At 39.9% G+C, this 26,217-nt stretch overlaps 1 protein-coding gene across 8 annotated transcripts in view; it reads left to right on the top strand.

Moving 5' to 3' along the window:
* Positions 1-24,516, top strand: part of map4k5 (mitogen-activated protein kinase kinase kinase kinase 5) — a 31,546-nt gene extending 7,030 nt beyond the window's left edge. The window contains exons 5-36 of one of the 8 annotated variants that reach the window (XM_058056987.2): positions 533-597; positions 678-733; positions 809-856; positions 1,691-1,733; positions 1,811-1,883; positions 1,963-2,094; positions 3,229-3,291; positions 3,373-3,454; positions 3,522-3,638; positions 4,867-4,945; positions 5,174-5,245; positions 6,144-6,202; positions 6,289-6,353; positions 6,688-6,726; positions 6,961-7,002; positions 7,517-7,559; positions 8,274-8,487; positions 9,881-9,904; positions 9,979-10,064; positions 11,168-11,209; positions 11,299-11,383; positions 11,460-11,539; positions 12,569-12,629; positions 15,013-15,127; positions 16,892-16,950; positions 17,073-17,176; positions 18,536-18,713; positions 18,800-18,868; positions 18,946-19,038; positions 19,917-19,987; positions 22,746-22,801; positions 23,674-24,516. In XM_058056987.2, the coding sequence (XP_057912970.2) occupies positions 533-597; positions 678-733; positions 809-856; positions 1,691-1,733; positions 1,811-1,883; positions 1,963-2,094; positions 3,229-3,291; positions 3,373-3,454; positions 3,522-3,638; positions 4,867-4,945; positions 5,174-5,245; positions 6,144-6,202; positions 6,289-6,353; positions 6,688-6,726; positions 6,961-7,002; positions 7,517-7,559; positions 8,274-8,487; positions 9,881-9,904; positions 9,979-10,064; positions 11,168-11,209; positions 11,299-11,383; positions 11,460-11,539; positions 12,569-12,629; positions 15,013-15,127; positions 16,892-16,950; positions 17,073-17,176; positions 18,536-18,713; positions 18,800-18,868; positions 18,946-19,038; positions 19,917-19,987; positions 22,746-22,801; positions 23,674-23,761 (2,503 nt within the window). In that variant the 3' untranslated portion in view covers positions 23,762-24,516. The remainder of the gene's footprint in view (positions 1-532; positions 598-677; positions 734-808; positions 857-1,690; positions 1,734-1,810; positions 1,884-1,962; positions 2,095-3,228; positions 3,292-3,372; positions 3,455-3,521; positions 3,639-4,866; positions 4,946-5,173; positions 5,246-6,143; positions 6,203-6,288; positions 6,354-6,687; positions 6,727-6,960; positions 7,003-7,516; positions 7,560-8,273; positions 8,488-9,880; positions 9,905-9,978; positions 10,065-11,167; positions 11,210-11,298; positions 11,384-11,459; positions 11,540-12,568; positions 12,630-15,012; positions 15,128-16,891; positions 16,951-17,072; positions 17,177-18,535; positions 18,714-18,799; positions 18,869-18,945; positions 19,039-19,916; positions 19,988-22,745; positions 22,802-23,673) is intronic. The other 7 variants (XM_058056990.2, XM_058056989.2, XM_058056992.2 and 4 more) reach the window with 7 other exon arrangements.
* The last annotated feature ends 1,701 nt before the right edge of the window (positions 24,517-26,217 follow it).

Raw genomic sequence — 26,217 nt, 5'->3', positions numbered from 1 at the left:
TGCCTCCCAACATCCAGCCGGTTTAACCTGTATTGTCTTGATGCGGTAGACACGCCGCATGACAGACTCATTGTCGCCGCCGCCAAGCACGGCGTGACACCAGCTGTAGAAATCCTTCCCCTGAGGACTCTAAGTGGGTTTTTCAAATAGAGGATTAGAAAATCTTAAAGAACCAAATCATAAAATGAGAACCAGATTGTTTATTCCTGACAACAATACTTAATACAGACGTGCGGGCTTATCTGCAGTCCCTGTATGCCTACAAGTAAGCGGGTCTTATTACAGCGCAGCTGCAAAAAAAAGCACCCTGTATATGTGTGTGTATAAGTATCCTTTGTATTTGTGAGACTATGTGTTTGTTTTTATCTTTAGCTAGCAAAATTGAGCAAATACCTTCACAGCACGCAACTCGACTCGTTTTAAACGCAGTCTTACGTGAATCCGCCCACTCCGTCCCCATCTGGGACCACCAGGGTCTCATTGTACTTGGTAATAATTCAACTAAACGCATGAACTTCTCTGCTCTTTCCAGCCGAGAGAAGCTTTGGATATGTATGGAGTACTGCGGCGGCGGATCCCTGCAGGACATTTATCACGGTGAACATCTCATCACATTGAACTGTAAACTGTAAACCCCCCCCCCACATCCCTGCACAATAACGTTCTTGGTGTTGCAGTGACGGGTCCTCTGTCAGAGATGCAGATCGCGTACGTCTGCCGGGAGACCCTACAGGTGAGCCAGTGTTTAGAATCATTTAATCAACAGTTAATCACACAGTTAATCACAGTTAGTTGGTATGCTTTGCAGGGGTTGGGATACCTGCACATCAAAGGCAAGATGCACCGAGACATCAAGGTACGTCACGGGACAGATTGGGTCAGGGGGGTGGGGGGGGGGGCGCATTGTAAGAAAAGCTAAGATCCTCCTTCTTTTCAATGCAAAGTCCTAAATTAACACCAGCAGTACAGTGTCTTTACGCTGATCAAAGATCCTTTGTCACATGACCAATGCTGGTCAAAGACCCGCTATGTATGACGGAAGCATTTAGTTTTATTTAAGGACCTACTGCCAAAAACGCCAGTCAAAGATCCTCTATATGACAGAAGTCCATGCATCCATTTTCTATGCAGCTTATCCTCACTAGGGTGGTGCTGGAGCCTATCCCAGCTGTCATTGGGCAAGAGGTGGGGTACACCCTGGACTGGATATGACAGAAGTACTTTGTTGTATTTAAAGGCGACCTATTGTGCTTATTTTTCGACCCTTTGTGGACTCCTATAGAGCAGTTACACACAACAACCCCCGTATACAGCTTTCTAGATCTTCTAGAATCTGCACCTACGCTGCTGTTTTTGGGAATCTGCTTCAAAAATGTTAATGAATTGGTCCTCGGGCGGCCCATCGGAGAGCTGAGTATCAGGCTGAACGCGTACCTTGGCAACGTGAAAAAAGGTCAAACATTTGCTGGCCATGACCGCGCCCCTAAGGTTCGAGCTCACCCCCGTCTACATGAGAGAGTCAGGGATGCTCTTACACGCAGAGCACTTCCTGTTTCCTCTCTCATGAGTGGCAGAGCAGCGCCGGATCACCTACGTGATGAGGCTTTGACCGTGCCGGATGGTTCTGAGAACGCGTTGCGATGAAACGGGTGTTTTATTTTGAAATAACCACATGCGTGTTTGTTTGCAGGGCGCCAACATACTTCTGACAAACGACGGAGACGTGAAGTTAGGTAAGCGGCTCTCGCTCTTCCTGAAGGTTCTCTTTCGTCATCACGTGACTCTTCCCCTTTTGGTGTCCTCGCTGCAGCTGACTTTGGCGTGGCGGCAAAAATAACAGCCACCATTGCCAAAAGAAAATCCTTCATCGGGACGCCTTACTGGTGAGTACGTCGCTGTCTCACACGAGGTTTAGGCGCCACGTTCAGTGGGCCTTCCATGACGTCATTCCTGGTGGTGCAGGATGGCTCCGGAAGTGGCGGCGGTGGAGAAGAACGGCGGCTACAACCAGCTGTGTGACATCTGGGCCGTGGGCATCACGTCCATCGAGTTGGCCGAGTTGCAGCCCCCCATGTTTGACCTGCACCCCATGAGGTAGGGGACACTCACACTGTGCTACAAAACCATGAACCATGAATGCACCATAGTTGCAAAACAAGGAATAACAATATACATATAAAAGTGGCAGGTGCTGTTCAAAATAAGTGTAAATATATACATTAATTCATTTTCTACCGCTTTTCCTCACAAGGGTCACGGGGGGTGCTGGAGCCTATCCCAGCTGTCTTTGTGCCAGAGTGGTGGCCAGCCAATCACAGGGCACATATAGACAAACAACCATTCACACTCACATACATACCTATGGACAATTTGGAGTGGCTAATTAACCTAGCATGTTTTTGGAATGTGGGAGGAAACCGGAGTACCCGGAGAAAACCCACGCATACACAGGGAGAACATGCAAACGACACACAGAGATGGCCAAGGGTGGAATCGAACTCGGGTCTCATAGCTGTGAGGCCTGATGTCAAAATCAGTCCATTCAAAAATTATTAGTAAGTAAACACAAATGAGTGAATAGGTCAATTAATAGATTAGTGAATAAAATAAATTATAAAGATATCATAACATAAGATTACTCATTACAATAAGTAAAAAATAATAAAAAATTCAGAAATAAAAACATTATGTATTTTAAGAGTAAATAATGAAGTAAAAAAATAAATAAAAAGTAAATAGATCAATTACATAAAAACAAAATTTAAATTAATAATAATAATATAAATAATGAAAGTGTTGATTTTTCAGCTACTCCATAAGGACCGAGGAAATACAGAAAGAGCTGGAGCCTACCCCAGCTGATGTAATGTACTCGCTATTGTTTGGCGTACCTGCTTAGGAAAGAATTGGCAGTGAATCGTCATTACTTACTGTTGTATCATTTATCATCCATCCTTTTCTATACCACTTATCACCATTAGGGTCGCGGGGGTGCTGGAGCCTATCCCAGCAGTCTTGGGGCGAGAGGTGGGCTCCACCCTGGACTGGTGACCAGCCAATCACAGGGCACATATAGACAAACAACCGTGTAAATATATGTACATCAAAAACAATAACCTATACAGTAACAGAATGTGGAATTTCAGTAAACAAAATGTAGTATTGCACTTGTATTACACATATGTAGTACTACACATTGTAGTATTATCTTCTGTGTGTGTTTTTTAGGGCATTGTTTTTGATGTCAAAAAGCAGCTTCCAGCCTCCCAAGCTAAAAGACAAAAACAAATGGTGAGTGCCGGCAAACATCAGCGTACTCCATCTCCTGGCAACAATCTTAAGAGAGTGAAGATTCTCACCCGACACCCGCAGGTCTGCCGCCTTCCATAACTTCGTCAAAGTGTCTCTGACCAAGAACCCCAAGAAGAGGCCCACAGCGGAAAAGCTCCTCTCAGTAAGTCCTTTTCACCTGCTATAAAAGTTGGCACCCTTCCGAATATAACTTGCGGTCGCCCCCGCAGCACGTGTTTGTGGCGCAGGTTGGTTTGACGAGGAGACTCGCCGTCGACCTCCTGGACAAGATGAACAACCCAGACAACCACCAGCATTTCAGCGAGGCGGACGACGACGACCTTGAGGTGAACCTGCAATTTCCATGCAGACTCTGAAGTAGGGCTGGTTTAAAGGATTATTTCTGTAATCGATTAATCTAGAAAGTAGTTTTTCGATGCATCGATTAATCCCTGAAAGTCCCTGATTAGTCCCTGAAAACATAAACCACAAACACATGCGCAGGTTAATAAAAATATATATTTCTAAATGATCTGCCCATATCGATAAAGTATAATAACATTAATAACACTATTATTAATTATGCTGATGCATCGCAGTAGTGCTTTTGTGATATGTCACAAACCACTGCATCATTACCTTTTGGCGGGAAGTATTCCCATACTTTGGATACTCTTGCGATCTTTTCTTCTGGCCTGATTCACTGAAACTTTCGTAAACCTTCGTGAACGAACGGGTCAAAAGAACTAGTTCTTTTTTGCGAACGCTCATAAAATACCCGTTCAGTCCGCCGGCCGTTTTGTTCATGACCGACACAGCACTAGTTGGTGAGCTGTTGAGTCGGAACAAACGTGAACATGAGTGAACGAACTGACTCGACACGACTGACCGGGTCTATGCACATGGGGAGATCACAGGTTAGGTATGGCGTTCGTGAACGAACTAGTTATTTTTTGCAAACGCCCATAAAATACCCATTCAGTCTGCCGTCCGTTTTGTTCATGACCGAGAGTTGGAACGAACGTGAATATGAGTGAACGGACTGACTCCCATAAAATGCCAATAAAATACCCATTCAACGGACTGACTCGACACGACTGACCGGGTCTATGCACAAGGGGAGATCACAGGCTGGGTTTGGCGTTCGTGAACAAACGGGTCAAAAGAACTAGTTCTTTTTTGCTAACACCCATAAAATACCCGTTCATTCTGCCGGCCGTTTTGTTCATGACCGACACAGCACTAGTTGGTGAGCTGTTGAGTCGGAACGAACGTGAACATGAGTGAACGAACTGACTCGACACGACTGACCGGGTCTATGAACATCGGGAGATCACAGGCTAACGACCAATTGACCGAAATGAACGACTCTTTTTACTGAATGAAGCGGAATGATCCTGTTCACTGAAATGAACAGATTTGCCCACCACTAATTCTGAGTGAAGGCCCATCAACATGCAGTTCTTGTGTCGATGATGTTGACACGTAGTCCCACGTCGTACTCTGAAGGTCCAAACTTGGCAACAAACTTTTACTAGCCTAGAGTTTTACAAGTGCCTTGTCTCTGCCTTTCAGCCCGCAATCGGGGTCAGACACACCATCCGCTCCACCAACAAGCACGCCCGAGCCGAGAGGACGCGCTCCGAGATGGATTGTAAGTAGCCCAAAGCCATCACCGAGTCCTACCCCCTCCAAGTAATCCTCATCGGTGCTCTCATTGGTTGGTGTGGCTGGCGTCCCGGCTCGTTAAGTCAATACGCGTAGGGTCACCCGGCTAATTGTACAACACCTTACCTGTCTTTCATGGAGTATCTGTAGTAGTTCCGTAGTCACACGCACGTCCTCTTCAACGTCTTATTTTCACTTTGCCTCCTACCCGAAGCAAACAATGGGACAGACCGAGGAGGGCCGCGCTCCCCTCCCTGCCTCAGCGAGGTACACGGGGGCCAAGCAGGTTAGTGGCGGACTAGTGAGTGTTTTCTGTGTGTACACGACCCCCAACCTCACCCCCATCCCGTCATGCGGCGTGTTGCCGTAACGCGTAAAACCCACCTCAAAAAGTGACTGAAATGGAATGGATGACTAATCAAACGCTAACACTACGTTTGACTCATACCCGACTCAACACTTTCACACACAGCGCAGTCGACTCATACCCGACTAAACACGCCGCATCCCGCTCTTGCAGTATAGAGAGTATCTTTTACTAGCAAGACTCTAAATTGCCAATGTGAGTGGGAATGGTTGTTTGTCTAGATGTGCCCTGCCATTGGCTGGCCACCAGTCCAGGGGGGACCCCGCCTCTCACCCAAAGTCAGCCGGGATAGGCTCCAACTTACCCCCACCCTAGTGAGAACAAGCAGCATAGAAAATGAACTAATTACTGAATGGGTTGCACTGAAAATGGAATAGAATTTGAAAGCAAAATGCACGTGTTTTGAAAAAAAAACCCAAAACTTCAGTTACTGTTACATTTGCTCACTTCCTGGTTTCATAATATATATTTTTTTTATTTAAATTTGTTTTAATTTAAAAAAAATATTATAAATTGTAAAAAAAATGTTATATATTTTTTTTAAATTATTATTTTTTTAATTATTAAATTAAAAATAAAATTAAAAAAAAATTTTAATTTTTTTTTATTTTTAGTCACGTACCGAAGTAGGAGGTGATATGAGCATCCAATGCCATAATGGGTACCATAGTAAGTGTCAATATAGTGATATATATATATATATATATATATAGCACATCATGACTAGCGGTAGATAAATGAACGAATGAGCGCTGATGTTCTCAAGTGCCATGTCGTTCAAACGTCGCCCATTCAGCTCTTCCTGTTGTTTTGACAGTTGACAAGCTGCAGTTTGAACCGCCGCTAAGGAAGGAAACGGAGGCCCGTTCGGAAATAGTGAGTATGGAAAAAAATTTTTAAAATGCACAAGAGAGCGAGCGTGCAGGTGCATCACGGCGCTGCTATTTTTTAATCACGCGCAGGACGTGAGTAAGGATGACTTCCCGTCTCCATGGAGTCCCTTTGCAGAGGGAGGAATAACAGCCAGGTAAGCCATCGGAATGTTGTCATGTTGTCATGGCACCTGCTCTTCTTTTATTTGGAACAAAACCACCTTGCACGTCCACAATAGTCGATGGAGGAATGGACCGTTTGTGCAAAAAAAAAAAAAAAAATAATTTCTAATCACACCTTGACTCACCAATTCCAAGCATGACCTCCCTTCGCTTTTGCCGCTTGTTTGAATTGTTTTGACTTGTCCACTCGTAAGTAAGCTCCGTCTCACGTCTCCCTTTGCTTTGCTTGTCTTTTCTTTCTCCGTCCACCCTCCTCTTGTCCCCTTTTCGGCCGCCGGCCTGTCTCTCACCCTGTTCCCCCTGAAGGAGCCTCCTCAAAAGCGTTGAGGACGAATTGTTCCAACGGTAACGCTTAACACTGTTTGTTTGCACTCGTTTGCATCTCGGCTCACAAATCACAACCCCACAAATCACCCGTTAGCATGTGTGGGCCCCCCCACCCCCATTGGAAACCACTTAGTCTTTGCATGTTTAAATACCACAAATTGACCCACTTTGACACAAACACAACATCAGTAGCCCCCCAAGACGCTCAGGAGTGTAACCTTCCTTTCTTCCTCACTTGTTTGCTGGCTGCAGGGGACACGTCGCTCATCTGGAAGACTTGGAAGACGTGGAAATGTGCGTAAAGATCACTCGCCTGCACAAAGATGTGTGGAAAATCCCGTTTTGTTTAATGTTCACATACTGTAGAGGTGTTTTTTTTAAACTACATGTCATATACTGTAATACATCGTTATTATTGGTATTTTTAGATTTATATGTATATGTCTTGTGGTTATTTGGTTCTTTTGTTGTATTTTAAGTCAAAGAAACACAACTGGTGTCAGTCCAAAAACGTGTAATTTATTTGTATTTATTTTCATATTTATTATTTGCACATCTCATTTATTTTTTTCATATTTATTATTCTTACTCTATTTTTATTTTATTTAAGTGACGTATGGTGGTCGGGTCTGGAACCATTTAACTTTGTGATAAACGAGGGATTCCTGTACTGCACGCTGAAATGGCATATCCAAAAAGTGTTAGATTGCCGGTGTAGCTAATGTTGTGTCAAGCGTGGTAACGTTCTGGTGTCGTCATTGTTTGAAGTCTCATATTCATACTCATATTCCTTTGTTTTCTATTTCAGCTCTACACTCAAGCCGGGGTATCCTCCTCCTCGGCCCCCGAAGGTAAGAAGCACAATCACGTTGATGTTACCAGAGGTGCTCCCCGGGTTACGAACAAAGACATTAGGGTTGCAGGGCACATATAGACAAACAACTATATTTTATTTTATTTTATTATTTATTTTATTATTTATTTTATTTTATTTAATTTTTTTATTTTACTTTTATTTAGTTTTTTTTTTATAAAATTTTAATTTAATTTTTAATTTTATTTAATTTTATTTAATTTTTAATTTTATATAAGTTTTAATTTTATTTAATTTCTTGCCCGTGTTTAAAAACACTTGGGTTCACGCACCAATTGTGATGAAACAGGCTATTAATTTTTTATTATTATATTTTATAATAATATTAATAATATTTTATTATACTATTGGCCACTCCAGCCATGGGTGAGCTTGTAATTTGCATGCATACAGACGCTCCCTGTATGCACACTCTATAATGCTACACAAACAGCCGCTTACTTACACTAAATAAACACAGTGCTAATGCGGTGCATCAGAGACGCAATAAAGCCAAAAGGGTGAACCAATTAATCGTGAATCTGCGTCAATCTGCCAGCGTGTGCAGAAGCTCTTCCTCGAGCGGGTATCTCGTTAACTGATCTAAATTTTTAACATTTTAATGAACTTCCAGGGGCGGGCATTCCGACACAAGTCCTACTTTTACAAGATGTATGGCGCTTTCATGGAGATTTCATTTTGTTCTCCTCAGCCGCGGGTGCACAGCCCCTCCGAGGAGATGGGCCTCAATGACGAGCGCTCCCTGACGGTGCGGCGCTTCCCCAACTCGGAGAACGGGCCGGGCCAGGTGGCGGCGCGCAGGCGCAGCACGCCGGAGCACGGCCACAAGGCGGAGAGCTCGTCTCCGGATTTCCTATCCGTCAGCGTCAGCAGCCCCGGGCTCCTCTCCCACGCCTCAGACCAGGGTAGGAGTCTAAGCTTCCTCTTTCATCCTTTCATTTTCTACGCTAATACCACATTGCCGTTGCTATTCATACTTTTACAATACTTTTTTGTTGTTTATTCTTATTGTTTATTCTTGTAAAATTGCACCTTTTTTTCCTCCTTAGCCCACTTGTTTTTTCAATATTTTGACTTTATTCTCACAAAACGACAGCTGTTTTTTTTTCCATTTTTCCATTTTTTTATTTTCCAACTATTTCAACTTTGTTCTTGGATTTTTTTTTCGTCTTTCATCTTGTAATCATGACTTTATTTTCATACCTTTATAACTTTTTTCAATGTGCCTTTTTTGTTTTTCTCATAATATCATGACTTTAAAAAGTAATGCATTTTTTCTTTTCCGAATTTTTATCGCATACGATATTTCTTATATTTAAAAAAGTTTCATTGTAAAATCACATAAGATGATATTTTTCATTTTTAAAAAAGTTTATTGTAAAACCACATAACATGATATTTCTCATATTTAAAAAAGTTTCATTGTAAAATCACATAAGTTGATATTTTTCATTTTTAAAAAAGTTTATTGTAAAACCACATAACATGATATTTCTCATATTTAAAAAAGTTTATTCTTGGAAAGTTACATAAAATGATATATTTTCTCATATTTAAAAAGGTTTATTATTGGAAAATTACATTAAATGATATATTTTCTCATATTTAAAAAAGTTTGTTCTTGGAAAATTACATTAAATGATATATTTTCTCGTATTTAAAAAAGTTTATTCTTGGAAAGTTACATAAAATGATATATTTTCTCATATTTAAAAAGGTTTATTATTGGAAAATTACATAAAATGATATATTTTCTCATATTTAATCAAGTTTATTCTTGGAAATTTACATAAAATGATATATTTTCTCATATTTGAAAAAGTTTATTCTTGTAAAATCTCATAAAATGATATTTTCTCATATTTGAAAAAGTTTATTCTTGAAAAATTACATAAAATTATATATATTTTCATATTTAAAAAAAGTTCATATTTCTAAAATTACAGTTGTTTTTTCCATTTCGTCTTTTTTCCAAAAATGTATCAACTGTGTTTGGATTATTTTTCGACTTCAAGTAAGAAAAAAAAATTAATCCATCTTAAATTTGTGGTGATTTTTCCTCCTCATAATTTTTTTTTCCCCAGAAAATGAAGTTCTTGTTAGATTACAGCTTTTTTCTTGTAATATTTTGACTTAATTCTTGGAAAAATTACTGCTGATTGTTCAATGATACTTTTAGAGGAATTTGTTGCCGGAAGGAGTTTAAGTGTTTGAATACCTCGGGAAAGTTTTTATGTGTGTTCATCTTCCTTTTCTTTTTGTCTCTTCCGTTTTCTCGCTTTTTTTTTTCTTGCCAAGCTCTCAGTCAGTGTGAATGCAAAGGTGAGCGATATTTAGCGATGACTAAATATTCCCCGTATGAGGATCCACTGACGTTGATTTGTTTGTGACTGCAGACGACGACTCCGACGGCAGCCTCAACGGCGGCAGTCCCAAGCCGGCACCCAACCGTGCGCAACGGAGGGTGAAGAAGGAATTTCCTGTACGTCGTCTCCTTTAATTTCATCCTCTTGTGAAATCTCAAATGGGATGTTTTGGACGTTGAAGGCGTGGAAATGCGGGTCCATTAGGCAATGTTGCCACCAGGGGGCAGCAACAAATCAGGAATCAGCTAAACATACAAACATTAAAGCCAAATAATGTATCTTATTTGGTATGTTTCATGTAAAACAGGGGTCTCAAACTCAATTTACTTGGGGGGCTTCTGGAGCTAGGGTCTGGGTGAGACTGGGCCGCATCAGGTTTTCCCCCCAAAAAAAACAAAATGCATTTATTAAAAACAGAAAAATTAATAAACTTTGCTTTGGTTCTGATTTTCTACAAGAAAAGCTCTGATAAAACATTCCACTGTTCTCAAATATCTTAATTTTTATTTTTCTACACAAAATAAGATGAAAAATAAACAAATCAAGAATAAAGAAAATCAGTAATAAATAAATAAAAATAATAATAATAATAATAAAACGGCAAATAATAAAAACTTAAGAAACCACATATAGTTGGCGGGTAGACAAATGATTTTTTTCAGATTAAAATGAACAAAGCATTATTAGAGCCCTGTAGACATGACAAAACACGACTATAGTCACATTTATACTCTTTTTATTTACAACATATTGTGCAACTGCAGGGTCTTGAGACACATGCTAACTCGCAAACTAGAGAGCTAGCGACCTAAACGGTAGCCTTCAAGTTATTTCCTTTAAACTTAAATAGCCAAAAACTTACCACTTCCACACGGATATGGAGGATAACTATTAACAGTTATTTAACCTTTAACATGAACATTAATCAAACGTAATAATTTTTTCTGGGTACATGATACCATACAGCATCCATATCAAACTTGTGCGGGCCGCACTAACATTAAACTTTCATGTCAAGGCGGGGGCCTCAAACTAGTGTCCTGTGGGCAACATTTGGCCCGCGGGCCGCGTGTTTGAGACAGGAACGACATCCAATTTCCTACCTTCTAATGACAAGAACAACACAGGGAAAAAATGCCGACACAGCCACGCCTCGTTTGTCCGCCATTTAATTTAAGATCATTGTTGCATCATCACGCTGTTTTTGTTTCCTTGTTAGAAGCCCGCTATCAACGGCTTGCCGCCCACACCCAAAGTGCTGGTGAGTAACGTACGATGCCTTCAGGTCTCTTCCACTGCGCTTCGAATGCGACCCCTGAATGCCACACTGACTTGGCTTTCCTCTGTCAGATGGGGGCCTGTTTCTCCAAAGTGTTTGACGGATGCCCGCTGAAGATCAACTGCGCCACGTCCTGGATCCACCCGGACACCAAAGGTAGATTTGTCCAAAACCGCCGCGAGCCGTGCAACGTTTTGATGTTTTTAAACATCTGTGATCTCCTCCCACCCAGACCAGTACCTGATCTTTGGGACAGAGGATGGCATCTATACGCTGAATCTGAACGAGCTGCATGAAGCCACAATGGAGCAGGTAAAGATGACTCAAGTGGCAAAGGCTGACCTCCACCAAGGCCAACCTGTCCTCATCGCACACTCTTACTGTATACACAAAATGATGCAAATTTTAAAGGGATTTTTCACCCATTTTGTATTGAGTAGTGGACCCCTGTAGAGCGGCTACAGCTTTCTAGATCTTCCACAATATGCACCTATTCCAACTGGATTTCCAGTTGTGCACATCTCATATTATGAGAGAAAATGTCATTTTAGTAACAAAATATATTATATATTTATTTATTATTTATTTATTTATTATATTAAAAGATATTTAATATTTATATTTCATATTTATATATATATATATTAAGTTGTAGTATTATGAAAAAATAAGAATAAAGTTGGAATTTTTGGGAAACTGAATATATATAACTGAAAAAAATATATTATGAAAACATCGTCATAATATTTTTGAGAATAATAATAATTTACAAGAAGTATGAAGTGGAAAAATTTGTAAAATAAACACAACAGCAAAAAATGGCTGAAATCTTATGTGAACAAAGTATTACAGAAAAAAAAGTTGGGCAAGTTATAATATAATAATTTATAAATTAATAAATAATAATAAGTAATAAAAAATTAAAAAAATTATGAGAGGAAACCTGAAATATTTGGAAATGTAAACAGCAAAAAAATGGGGGGGGAAACCTGTTGTCGTATGAGAACAAAGTAATAAAAAATATAGGAAAAAGTAGTAGAAAAAATGCTATTTTAGTTGCATAAAGTTTCAACAAAGGAAAAAAACAACCTTACAACAAAGTTGTAATTTTTGGGGGGGAAAACAAGTGATAATGTGAGAATAAATAGAAAATATTACGGGTATAAAGTCGTAATTACGAGACGAAGGCTGAAATATTTGGTAAATTAAAGCAGCAATTAAAGGGCAAATCTTTCTGTAGCGGTCCAAATGTGTTTGTGGCGGGCCGCCATGACTGTAGGCAAACAATGTCCGCGTGCTGTAGCATGGCTGTGTTTGGTCATATCCTGTTTCCCCTTCCAGCTGTTCCCCAGGAAGTGCACGTGGCTGTACGTTATCAACAACAACCTGATGTCTTTATCGGGTAAGTGACCGCCGCAGCCGTTGCCGCCTTGCCCGTCACCGGCCACCGTCATCACCTCCCGCTGCCGCTTTTGTCCCCGCGTTATCTGGCCTGGCGACGCCTCCGCTGAAACCCAACCCTGAAAATAGACCAGCGTTCCTTTTCTTTACTCGCTGCTCACGCCGTGACAGATTTATACGTCCTCTCTTTGGTTAAAAAAACAAAATCTGAATAAGGAATGATTCTTTCAAGGGCAATGGTGCCTTTTGCTCCACGGCTTTCCCAAAGGGTGAGAGTCCGAACTGCTTATTAGTCATTATTCCGTCATCAAGGCAGAGAAAAGAAAACAACCGGAATAAATGACAACAAGGTCAGAATATTGCAAGAAAAAAATGCAAAGTGATGGTTTTTGTCAGAATACAGTTGTAAGATTTATTGGAAAAAAGACTTTTGGGGGGGGCTGCACGGTGGTCAAGTGGTTAGCGCGCAGACCTCACAGCTAGGAGACCCGAGTTTGCATGTTCTCCCCGTGCATGTGTGGGTTTTCTCCGGGTACTCCGGTTTCCTCCCACATTCCAAAAAAACATGCTAGGTTAATTAGCCACTCCAAATTGTCCATAGGTATGAATGTGAGTGTGAATGGTTGTTTGTCTATATGTGCCCTGTGATTGGCTGGCCACCAGCCTCTCGCTTGAAGATGGCTGGGATAGGCTCCAGCGGTAGATAAGCAGTAGAAAATGAATGAATGAATGAACATTGATTCATATATCACTGAAATTCATTTATCACGGTAGGGTCTGGAACTGATCACTGCGATAAACGAGGGGTTACAGCTGGGATAGGTTAGCGCGCAGCCCTCACAGCTACGAGACCCGAGTTCAATCCCACTCCTGGCCATCTATATGTGTGGAGTTTGCATGTTCATGCGTGGGGGAGAAAACTTTTCCCACATTCCAAAAACATGCTAGGTTAATTAGCGACTCCAAATTGTCCATAGGTATGAATGTGAGTGTGAATGGTTGTTTGTCTATATGTGCCCTGTGATTGGCTGGCCACCAGTCCAGGGTGTACCCCGCCTCTCGCCCCAAGACAGCTGGGATAGGCTCCAGCAGCGGTAGAAAATGGAATGAAAGATTTTGGGAAAATTTGGTTGGCAAAAAGTTATGATATGATAGAAATAAAGTCATCATAATATAAGGAAATTGTTGTAATTTTACAAGAATAAAGTCATAAAAGGTGTGAGGAAAAACCTTTTTAGAAGCATAAAGTGGAAATATTAAAGAAATAAGATGTATGGATTTCAACAGTCTTGAGAAACAAAAAAAAAAATGAAGTTGCACAATTTGTCATAATTTTAAATATAAAATAAGATAATTTTTATTATTTATTTATTTATTTTGGGTCACGTACCGAAGTAGGAGATATGAGCATCCACTGCCATAATGGGTACCATAGTAAGTGTCAATATAGTGATATATATAGCACATCATGACTGGTTCAAGACTCTTCATCCTTGGATTTAGCAAATTTATTTTATTTATTCATTAATTTATTTAATTAATTTTTATTTTATTTATTTATTTTTTATATATTTATATATATATATATTTTTTTTAACTTTTTTATTTTTTTTATTTTTTGTCACGTACCGAAGTACGAGGTGATATGAGCATCCAATGCCATAATGGGTACCATAGTAAGTGTCAATATAGTGATATATATAGCACATCATGACTGGTTCAAGACTCTTCATCCTTGTATTTAGCAAATGTATTTTATTTATTTATTCATTAATTTATTTAATTCGTTTTTATTTTCTTTATTTATTTTTTATATATATATATTTTTTAAACATTTTTATTTTTTTTATTTTTTGTCCCGTACTGAAGTAGGAGGTGATATGAGCATCCAATGCCATAATGGGTACCATAGTAAGTGTCAATATAGTGATATATATAGCACATCATGACTGGTTCAAGACTCTTCATCCTTGTGTTTAGCAAACAACGTTCTGTGCGAGTAGTTCTCTCGTTGTTGTTATTTGACCATGTGACCACTATTTGTCCTGTGTTTTGTCATCGAGTACGGTCTACTTACTGTTCTCTCCTCCTCCTCCTCCCTTGTAAACATTCCTCTCGCCTGGCTTCGCCTGACATTCTACTAACCGGCTTCATCAGAAGGTAATCACACTTCTTACCATTCTCACACACACACACACACACACACACACACCGTTTGTACCACCGTGTACTTCTAACCTCACCAAGTGTCACAGCCGCCTCACGGGGGGAACCGCCTCCACTCAACCTTTTGTTTTGTGTGTTTGGCAAACGGTCAGGCAAAAAATGTCCCGTCTTTTCCCCGCCGACCGATGTTGACGACCGATTGTCCCGTTGTGCTGCAGGGAAAAACTTCCAGCTGTATTCCCACAACCTCATCGGGCTGTTTGAGCAGCTGAAGAAGCCCGGCCTGGCCGCCCAGTTCCAGACGCACCGCTTCCCTGACAAGATCCTTCCCAGGTGACACCAGCTCTGTGGTGACTTTGTCATGGTTTGATATTTTCCCCATACAAAAAAAATGCTTTTTTTTATAACTTTATTGACAATACCAACCTTCATTCAACATTTCTGCCAATTCGGATTGCTTTTTTATAAATGGAATATTTGAGTGGTTGCATCATAGAAAACATTACTAGCGCCCTCTAGGCATGAAATACCACCCCAGGGGGTCACCTTTACAGGTCTATTAGGGGCGTCAAAAGGTGTTGGCCCCCCTTCCTGATATCTTATTTGTTGCATGTTTGTTACACTTAAATGTTTCAGATCATCAAACAAACGTAAACATTAGTTGCTGGCGACACAACTGAACACTAAATGCACTTTTTAAACTTTTTATTAATTTACTGAGTTTCCTGCTTGCATATACTTGATATGATGAAAATAGGCAAGAATCTAAAGAACAAGAATATATGTGTCAAGAAAATTTCAGCCTATTAATGACATTTAGTGAGCAACTTGTACTGTATAAGCAGAATTATTTAGCATTTTTAGCATTCATGTTTTTCCCATTCAATTAGATTCAAATTTACGTTATTGGTGTAAATATCACAACAATATTTACAAAGCACCAAGAATTGCTCTGTTTGTGGGCGATCATGTGCGTTTTAGTTACAGTATATTATTGTATGTGTGATTTTGAGTGTATATGGGGAAGAAATAATCAAAAGAAATAAAATTAAAAAAAAAAAAAAAAAAAAAGCGGTACGGTGGACTAGTGGTTAGCGCGCAGACCTCACAGCTAGGAGACCAGGGTTCAATTCCACTCTCGGCCATCTCTGTGTGGAGTTTGCATGTTCTCCCCGTGCATGCGTGGGTTTTCTCCGGGTACTCCGGTTTCCTCCCACATTCCAAAAACATGCTAGGTTAATTAGCCACTCCAAATTGTCCATAGGTATGAATGTGAGTGTGAATGGTTGTTTGTCTATATGTGCCCTGGGATTGGCTGGCCACCAGTCCAGGGTGTACCCCGCCTCTCGCCCGAAGACAGCTGGGATAGGCTCCAGCACCCCCCGTGACCCTCGTGAGGAAAAAGCGGTAGAAAATGAATGAATGAATAAAATAAAAAAAAATAATATAATAGTAATAATAATTTTATTAAAACAATTGCAATTATCACAATTATCTTTTTTAAATTAAAATAAATTATAATTATAAAATAATTATATATTATTAAATATATAATATAAAAATATATATTATTATATATAATATAAATATAATATAATATAAAATATATATTATAAAATAAATTCAAATATATTCAATGATACTCTTTGAATAATATTTTTTCCACAAAAAAGAAAAAAAAGAATTATCTTGTTAAAAGACTCAAAATGACATCTACACCTTCTCCCTCATTAAAAATTAATTAAGAAAGAACAAACAACAACCACCAAGATGATTATTTTGTCTCATATTACATTTGTGGGAAGTTATTACATTTTACAGATTTTTACTTTCCCACATATGTAATAAAATTCAGTATTACATTTGCAGGACGTTTTTGCGGGATTATTACATTAAAAGCTGCAGATTTGTATTACGTTTGTGGTTTATTACGTTTGCGGGTGTAACAGTTCCTTTGCCACGGTTAGGGGAGAAAGGGGGGTGGGGGGGGGGCGGGGGTGCTTTGTCAGCTCGCCCCATTCAAGGCGTCAGCAGCTCCTTTTAGCGCAGTCTGACAGCCCGTTTTTTTTGTTTTGTTTTTTTTGTGTGTGTCCTCAGGAGGTTTGCCTTGACAACCAAGATCCCCGACACAAAGGGCTGCCACAAATGCTGCATCGGTGAGGCCGCCCACGCACCCCACCCAGTACACTTTGATTTATTTGCTGTCTTGTTGTGAGCGTCCCATGCAAATTGCACCATACCGATCATCATCATCATCATCATCATGATCTCTCGACAGTGAGGAACCCGTACACGGGCCACAAGTACCTATGTGGAGCGCTGCAGTCTGGCATTGTGCTCCTGCAGTGGTATGAGCCCATGCAGAGGTTCATGCTCATCAAGGTTAGTGACATCAGAAACACCGCCCAACAATCTTATCAAATTATATTTAAATGTTACACTTAGGGGGGGAAAAGTAGGCTAATAAATTGACAATAAAAGCATTAATACTTCAGATTTCAGAAAACAGATAGAATATTACAGCACTCTACAAGAAGCAATGAAGTCTGTAAAATTAAATAATTTAAAAAAAAATCCAAAAATTGTTACAACTATAATGATGAAAATGGTATTATAATAACGGTGATAATAATAACAATAATAATGATAAAGATTATCTATCTATAGATATACAGATATACATCTATTCGCATCACTGGGGTCTTCATGTTTGGTGTACTAGGGATAGATCGATATGGATTTTTTTTTTTTTTTTTTTGCTGATACCGATTTTTTTCCCATCACTTTTAGCCGATTATGGACTGCCGATTTAGCTTGGGCCGATCCTGCTTTTGCTCCCTCAATTTACATGAAAAAAATGACAATGATAACAAATATTTATTGAAATGTAAACACTGAACACAGTAGGATTCAGCTTTCTTAAACACACTTTCAAGTAAAAAAGTGTTTGATTATTCAATTATTGTCTATGAAATAAAATTAAAAAAATATTTTAATTAAACATAAACAAACACATAATTAAACATTAATTAATTCATTAATTAAACATAAACAAATATACTTTTAAGTAAAAATTAAACTGAATTAAAGTTACTATGGTACCCATTATGTCATTGTATGGTCATATCACCTCCTACTTGGGTACGTGATAAAAAAACAAACCTTAAACTATATTAGGAAATCGTTGTTGGGAAATTTCTAAAATCTTGCTGATATAGTTCATCTTCAAAATAATGCATAAGGCTAAAAATAACCAATTCCCTAAAAATGTCATCCAACCTCGTACTTCGGTAGGTGACAAAAAAACAATTAAAATTAAATAAAATTTAATAAAATAAAAATAAATAAATATAAATAAATAAAAAACAAATAAAAATGAAAAATAATAAAAATAAAAAAAACTTAAATTATATTAGAAAGTTGTATATATATATATATATATATATATATATATATATATATATATATATAATACAAAATAAAAACTTCCAAATTATATTAGGAAAGCAGGAAGTGAACAAATGCAACAGTTAGTGATTGTAAAAGTACCAGATGGAGGGGTAGGATTTAATAAGCTTTGCTTCTTCCTACTCCTTTTGGACATGTGGAACTGGGAACTGATTATGGGATGCATTCAATTGTAATCTGATGCATGTTCAAATGAAATTAAACCATTACTATAAATAACTCGTGTACGTTTGATTCCGCAATGATTCGCTGATTTCAGCTTTCCTCCCGCAGCACTTTGACTTCCCGCTCCCCAGCCCGCTGAAGGTGTTTGAGATGCTGGTGGTCCCCGAGCAGGAATACCCGCTGCTGTGTGTGGCCATCAGCCAGGGCGCCGAGCCCGGCCAGGTGGTCCGCTTCGAGACCATCAACCTCAACTCCTGCTCTTCCTGGTTCACCGAGATGGGAACGAGTAAGCCGGCGTGGTGGCTGATGGCGTGCGGTTTGTGGTGACTTTGAGGGTTATTTTTTTTTAATCCCACTGGATTGTGCTCGCAGGTCATCAGCAGGTAGATGCCATCCATGTCACGCAGCTGGAGAGAGACACCGTCTTGGTGTGCCTGGACCGTAAGTCACGTCCGTAAGTCTATTATGAGGTCATGTCAGACAAACTTAATTTGCTTTTTTTTTTTTTCCCCCGCCAGAAAACTTAAAGATCGTAAACCTTCAGGGCAAATTGAAGTCCAACAAGAAGCTGGCATCTGAGCTGAGCTTTGACTTCTGTATCGGATCTGTTGGTATGATTCCACTTTGGGAAGCCCAAACTGATACTTTTTATATCTATTATTATTTAGGGATGCATTAATTTTTTTTCCCCCCAAAACAGTATCCTATAACTTTGTTATATCCATCCATTTTCTATGCCACACCCCTGACTAGCTGTGCTATACTCACCGTCTTTTATTCATTCATTTTTTACCGCTTATCCTCACGAGGGTCACGGGGGTGCTGGAGCCTATCCCAGCTGTCTTTGGGTGAGAGGCGGGGTACACCCTGGACTGGTGGCCAGCCAATCACAGGGCACATATAGACAAACAACCATTCACACTCACATTCATACCTATGGACAATTTGGAGTGGCCAATTAACCTAGCATGTTTTTTTTTTTTTTACTTCTAAGGCCTATTTTAAAATTTTCTTAAGCCCCCCTAAATAATTTTATATTTTTTATTGATTTTTTTCATAGATTTTTTTTGTAATTTTTTTTTTTTTTTTAACAAAAAAAAATGTCTAACACATTTTATGTAATAGGGCAAAAGCAGGCTAATACTAGCCTAGTAGTAGTAGTACTAATAATCATTCATTCATTTTCTACCGCTTATCCTCACAACGGTCTCGAGGGGGTACTGGAGCCTATCCCAGCTGTCTTTGGGCGAGAGGCGGAGTGGGGTACACCCTGGACTGGTGGCCAGCCAATCACAGGGCACATATAGACAAACAACCATTCACACTCACATTCATACCTATGGACAATTTGGAGTGGCTAATTAACCTAGCATGTTTTTTGTTTGTTTTTTTTTACTTCTAAGGGCCAGTTGCATCATTAGGCCTATTTTAAGATATTCTTAAGCCCCCGTCAAGATGGGCCAACAAATGTCCTCTTTGTGTCCAACAGTGTGCCTGCAGGACAGCGTGCTGGCCTTCTGGAAGCACGGAATGCAGGGGAAGAGCTTCAAGTCCAACGAGGTAAGAAAAACACAAACAAAAACAAATACCGGACTATTCGGTCCGCAAGTCCGCCCATATCGACCACATTTTCCATTTCTTGCTCGCACTAAGGAAACGTACTGGGAAATATTTAGCACCCTCCTAAAGAGAGATAGTTAACCAAGGGTGTCCAAAATGCAGCTCAGTGGCCCTTTGTGACCCGCAGCTTCATTTTCATTGGCCCTGTTTTAAAAATAAAACTTATTTATGAGCTATATTTATACATATTGTTCTGCTTATTTTGGACACTTCTGCCTTACTGTACCCAAAATGAACACAAAGTGGACTAAAGTGGACCAGCCTGGACCATGTTTCAGGGTCTGATCGTGTCGTTTTATTTGTCTTTACGTCACCATCGTGGAACTTGTGCTTTGAAATCACCCCTTTGAATGTTTGATCTGAAGCTATACAGTAAAATACCACGAAAAAGGTGTCCCTGAATGCATCACGCATGCGAATGCACACGCCGGTTTTGTGTATGTGGCGTCGACATGCCGTGCGCACCAGCTGCGATGAGTGACTTAATGGAGGTAATGAACTCGTCGGTGTGAACCCGATCACTGCTTGGACGCGCTCGCACAATAAGAGTTGGAGATCACAGGGAGGTGATGAAAAGCGATACGGCGTTCAAGAGGCCGCCATCTGTCTCCCATAGGCTCCACTTGTGGAGTCCCGCTTGGAAGCTCTCCTGTGGATTTATTTTTTTTTTTTTTGTAAATGTCAGCCTCCATGCAAAATTGATGCTCCGTCATAAAACGCGAGCGAAGCGACGTTTTAATAATTCAACCTTAATCTCCGTATGATTCCTTGCAAAAAAAAAAAAAAGCACAGGCGTTCACGGGCGAGCGGTTCGTCGATGGTTTGTTCCGCTGGTCGCCTCCGTCAACACCCGAGACCTGGATCAGATCTCCCGCCCTTTCCTCTGAAGCCAAACGCTAACACCTTAGCAGGTGTCCCCCGCCGATCCGTCTCATATCAGTCAGCTACGCATCTAAAGGCCGTGGACAGGAATCTTCCACAAGTCACCAACGCTCACTTACACTTGGACTTGTCGTGAAATTCTGTCCATAAAAGTTCACAAAAAGTCCACAAAGCAGTCCCGTATAAAACGGCCATATACTGTACCCTGTTGTACCCCAGTAAGTGTGTAGAGCTGGTCCCGGACCAAAACTACCATATGGTACCATACTACCATATCTTACTTATTGTGTGGAAATATGGGATAATAACTATAAAAGCAATCTTCACTCGCTAAATGTACTGCAAAAAAAGGTCAGTAAGGATAATTCATAATGCCGCCTATAGAGAACATAGTAGCTCCTTATTTCTAAAATCACAAATACTTCAACTTGCTCATATAGTTCATTTTCAAACAGCTAAAATAATGCGTAAGGCTAAAAATAACCAATTCCCTAAAAATGTCATCCAACCTCGTACTTCGGTACGTGACACATAAAATAAAATTGAAATAAATAAAAAAAAATAAACAAAAAAATGAAAAAAATAAAAAATGTTAAATTATATTAGAAAGTAATATATATTATATATATATAATACAAAATAAAAACTTCCAAACCATATTAGGAAAGCAGGAAGTGAACAAATGTAACAGTTACTGCTTTGGTAAACAAATATACTTTCAAGTAAAAATTAAACTGAATTACTATGTTACTATAGTACCAATTATGTCATTGTACTTCGGTACGTGATAAAAAAACTATTAGGAAAGCAGGAAGTGAACAAATATAAGTTACTGATTGTAAAAGTACCAGATGGAGGGGTAGGATTATATTATTATTTTATTAAAAATTTGTATTATTTTATTTTATTAATATTATCTTATTAATAAGCTTTGCTTCTTCCTACTCCTTTTGGACATGTGGAACTGTGAACTGATTATGGGATGCATTCAATTGTAATCTGATGCATGTTCAAATGAAATGAAACAATTACCATTACCATGTTCTACTGCACATTTATAAAGACCCCAAAAGGCTAAAATAAGACTCTCTTCTTTCTGATGAAAGAAGGTAAGAAAATGACTTGTACCGGTATAAATGATAAAACGTAAACAAGCAGGTATTCAATTGTTTAAATGAAATGAAACCATTACCATTACCAAACTCCATTGTACCTCCTAACCGCGGTACTATAGACTTCCCCAGGTAAAGTTGGCATAAAAACACACACTCTGGTCACCCTAACTGAAAAGGGGGCACCACCATCGCGGTCTGCCGGTCCCGTTTCCTGTTTCCGACATCCACGCAATGTTGATGAGACGTGTCAGTCAAGGTAGTCCCACAACATCCAGTGAGTTCAGGACCAAACCCATCCACCCCCGTAGCTTGATCACCCCAGTTACCTCAGCCATTTCTGAGGCATCTAATGGTTTGCCAGAACCTCTTAAGCTAACCGTAAATTTGGTGACGCTCCCTGGCCTCACCCAACTCCTCCTAGGACTTGAGTTTTTCCCTCGACCATCACCGAAGGCTCGTGGGGCTTAACCTGGTATAAACAGTATGGTAAACAGTACAGTATGGTATCATGGGTCGACGTAAACAGGTAGACTGCGTCTAGTCGGAATGTCTCCTTCCTCAACAAAAAAGCGACATTCCACATCCCAAGAAACGGATGTAGCCGCCATGCGTGTTACTCTTGTACTGTCCTCGACAATCAACGCCGATAATGGTGAATTTTGTGTACTTTTCAAAATAAAAGCTTGTTTTGCCATTCACAGGTGACGCAGGAGATCTGTGATCCAAGCAGAGTCTTTCGCCTCCTCGGATCCGACAGGTCGGTACCGGCTTCAAGCTTTGCAGTCATATTGTTGTGTATTTGGCTGTCATGCATGCATGCAGCACTGGTGTTGTGGATAACGTGATAGCGTAGCGAGTAGCGTAGCGAGTAGCGAGTGAGACTAGCATCCATGTGAAAGGCCAGCAGCTGGACGTGTCATGAACTCCCTAACCTAACGTCAACCTGCGACACGAACCGCAGAGCTGTGATAGACGGCTTTTTGGGGAACTGGGGGTAACTATAGGGGTGTTATTTCATGTCTCGGGAGCTCTAATAATGATACACACCATTTATGACTTTATCCTTAGCTTTCTGGTATCATCTCTTATGTTAATGGGTGGGTTTTGACCCATGTATTAAATCAGCTATAAAATACACTAAAAATAATAAGTTACCATCAAATTGTTCTTTCCGTGATCAAAATTGATCTTTCCGTGATCAAAATTGATCTTTCTGTGATCCAAATTGATCTTTCCGTGATCCAAATTGATCTTTCCGTGATCCAAATTGGAGGTGCTGAGGTTCTCATTGGGAGTGACCAGGATGGATAGGATCAGGAAGGAGTACATCAGAGGGACATTACATGTTAGAGGCCTTGAGACTGAGATGGTTGGGACATGTCCAGAGGAGAGAGAGTGAATATATTGGTAGGAGGCGTAGAAGAAGACCAAAGAGGAGGTTTACGGATGTCGTGGAGGAGGACCTGAGGGTAGTTGGAGTGAGAGAGACAGATGCAGAAATAATTCTTTGTAATTCTGACTTTATTGCCACAGTATTTTGACAACCTTATTTTGATGACTTTATTTCTGTAATATTTTGACATAATTCTTGTAATAAGCGAGTTCTGACGTCCCCGTCCTCTCCTGCAGGGTGGTGGTCCTGGAGAGCCGTCCCACGGACAACCCCACGGCGCTGAGCAACCTCTACATCTTAGCGGGTCACGAGAACAGTTACTGACGTACAAACGTGGGCGAGAAGTCCCGCTTTGGACATTTTTTTTTTTTTTAACGGGAAGAACTTCCCCATCCCGGGCCTCGAGCGAGGGTCTCGGAAGTGTTACTACGGTTGAGCCGGCCCCGCTGGTCAGAGACCGCACCCGAGAGGAGGCGCCGGTCAGAGCAAAGGTATTCTCGACTCACGTGCCATCGGAGCTGGTGAGTATCTGTGATTGCTTTCTGCAAACTTTGGGAGATTTCCGACCAATGCTTGAAGCACAACAGGACCCCCCCCCCATCGCTTCTTCTGAGCCACGCGGGTTATTTAAAAAATATTTATGATCATGAGGTCTTCAGTATTCGGGGCTCAATTAGCTAGCGAGCAGCTTTTGGAATCTTTGTAACATAGTCGCATTCATCCTTTTTACATATTGAATATAATGTACAAATGTTTTTTTTTCCTTTCTTTCTTTCTGTCTTTTACCCTCCTTTTATAGACATTTTATCATGATTTGCACCATGTAAGCACTTTTGTACATGTTTTTTTTTTTTTATTTAAAATGACAAAATGAGGGACAATGCTCGCTTCTGTTGACATCTTTTGCATTCCCTTTTGCAAAATGTTTTAAGGTTTGAATAAAAAAAAAAAAAGAGCTGTTATTAACGAGACGCCTGACGTGTGGCTTTGATGAGCGTCGGCAGGGGAGCGGCGAAGCGGACGTGTGAGGATTAGTTTCCGTTAATTCCCCATTTAGATGCCACTCTAATTGGTCTCAGTGTGACGGGGTGGGAGTGGGGGTGGGGGGTGTGAATATTCACGCGGCGTCGCTCAACCTTAAACGGCGTTGGGAGGTAAGTCCCGCTTTGCTGCGCTTGTTCAGGAAGTGGACTTTATTACAACAATACTACTCATTTCTCGGCTGTTTCTATAGCGACCGGAACAGTGAAGGGGGAAGATGTGTCAAGCGGGCCAGGACAGGAAGTCGGCTTTTTCTTGCCTTCACATTAAAAGATGAGTAGTGGAACGCAAAGTAAAATGATGCAAATTCTGTTGGCGTTATTCATGGTCAGACATTTTCATCATACACATGTGTACAGATGAACTTGAAATTGTATTCAGGTTGTCTTTTATTTTGAAGGTGTAGGCGGATGTAGCAGGTTGGCCTTGTGAAGCGTGCATGTGTGTGTGTGTGTGTGTGTTAGATGTAAGAAAGGGAGAGCCGAGTCTTCACATCGCATCGGAGCCCAACAGGAGGAGGAGGAAGCCTGTAGAGTTTCACCTCAGAAGACTTCTCTTCATCGGGAATCCTCAAGTAAGCCAAAAAACCTCAAAAAGACGTTCGTCTTTTCTTTTTTTTTTTTAGTTTATCACTCTGCCGGCTTGTAAATCTCTTGTAACTTGGTTCCCAGCCTGCGGCTCCCAGGACACTTGTTGAGCTTGTTGTTTTCTTGTTTTGTCTCCGTGCCCCCCCCACCCCCAACCCCCTCTGGGGAGGCGACTTAGTCTGCTTGATGTTGCCTGACTGATAGGTAGCTCCAACGATGCTTGTTTTTCTTTAACCCTTACATGCATGAGTGACTGGACCCTACACTCTTCCACTCTTTGCTATTTTTGGTTAGGAATAATCACTTGTATGATATTTAGTATTATATTTAGGACCACACAAGAATGATATCATGTTAGAAACATCTTCATTTTTCACTTTTTTTTCATCTTTGAAAAAGAAAATGACCCCGTACAACAATAGAAAATGTGAAGATCCATTGTGTGTTGCATAAAGGTAGGTTAAAAATGTAAATGGCATGATATCAAAAATATGTGTTTTGAGGAATTATTGGAATATGAAATGATAAAAAATTTTCATTATGAAGATATTTCAAGAAAACAACCTGACCGGGTCATTTTTGACCCACTTATGGAAGGTTGGGGTAGTAACACAAAAACTAAAAATTCTTAAAATGTATAAAAGTTCAGTTAAAATGTGAAGGGCATGATATCAAAAATGTTTTTTAAGGAATACCTGGAATATGAAATGATACATTTTTTCATTAGGAAGATATTTCAAGAAAACAACCTGACCGGGTCATTTTTGACCCACTTATGGAAGGTTGGGGTAGTAACACAAAAACTAAAAATTCTTAAAATGTATAAAAGTTCAGTTAAAATGTGAATGGCATGATATCAAAAATGTTTTTTGAGGAATACCTGGAATATGAAATGATAAAAAATTTTAATTAGGAAGATATTTCAAGAAAACAACCTGACCGGGTCATTTTTGATCCACTTATGGAAGGTTGGGGTAGTAACACAAAAATTAAATTTCTTAAAATGTATAAAAGGTAAGTTAAAAATGTAAACGGCATGATATCAAAAACATGTTTTTTGAGGAATACCTGGAATATGAAATGATAAAAAATTTTCATTACAAAGATATTTCAAAAAAACAACCTGACCGGGTCATTTTTGACCCACTTATG

This window comes from Doryrhamphus excisus, linkage group LG19 (genome assembly GCF_037039965.1).
Source record: "Doryrhamphus excisus strain RoL-2023G ecotype Guam linkage group LG19, RoL_Dexc_Guam_v1.1, whole genome shotgun sequence".
Classification (NCBI taxonomy): Eukaryota; Metazoa; Chordata; class Actinopteri; order Syngnathiformes; family Syngnathidae; genus Doryrhamphus; species Doryrhamphus excisus.
This window is presented reverse-complemented; position numbering and strand designations above follow the sequence as displayed.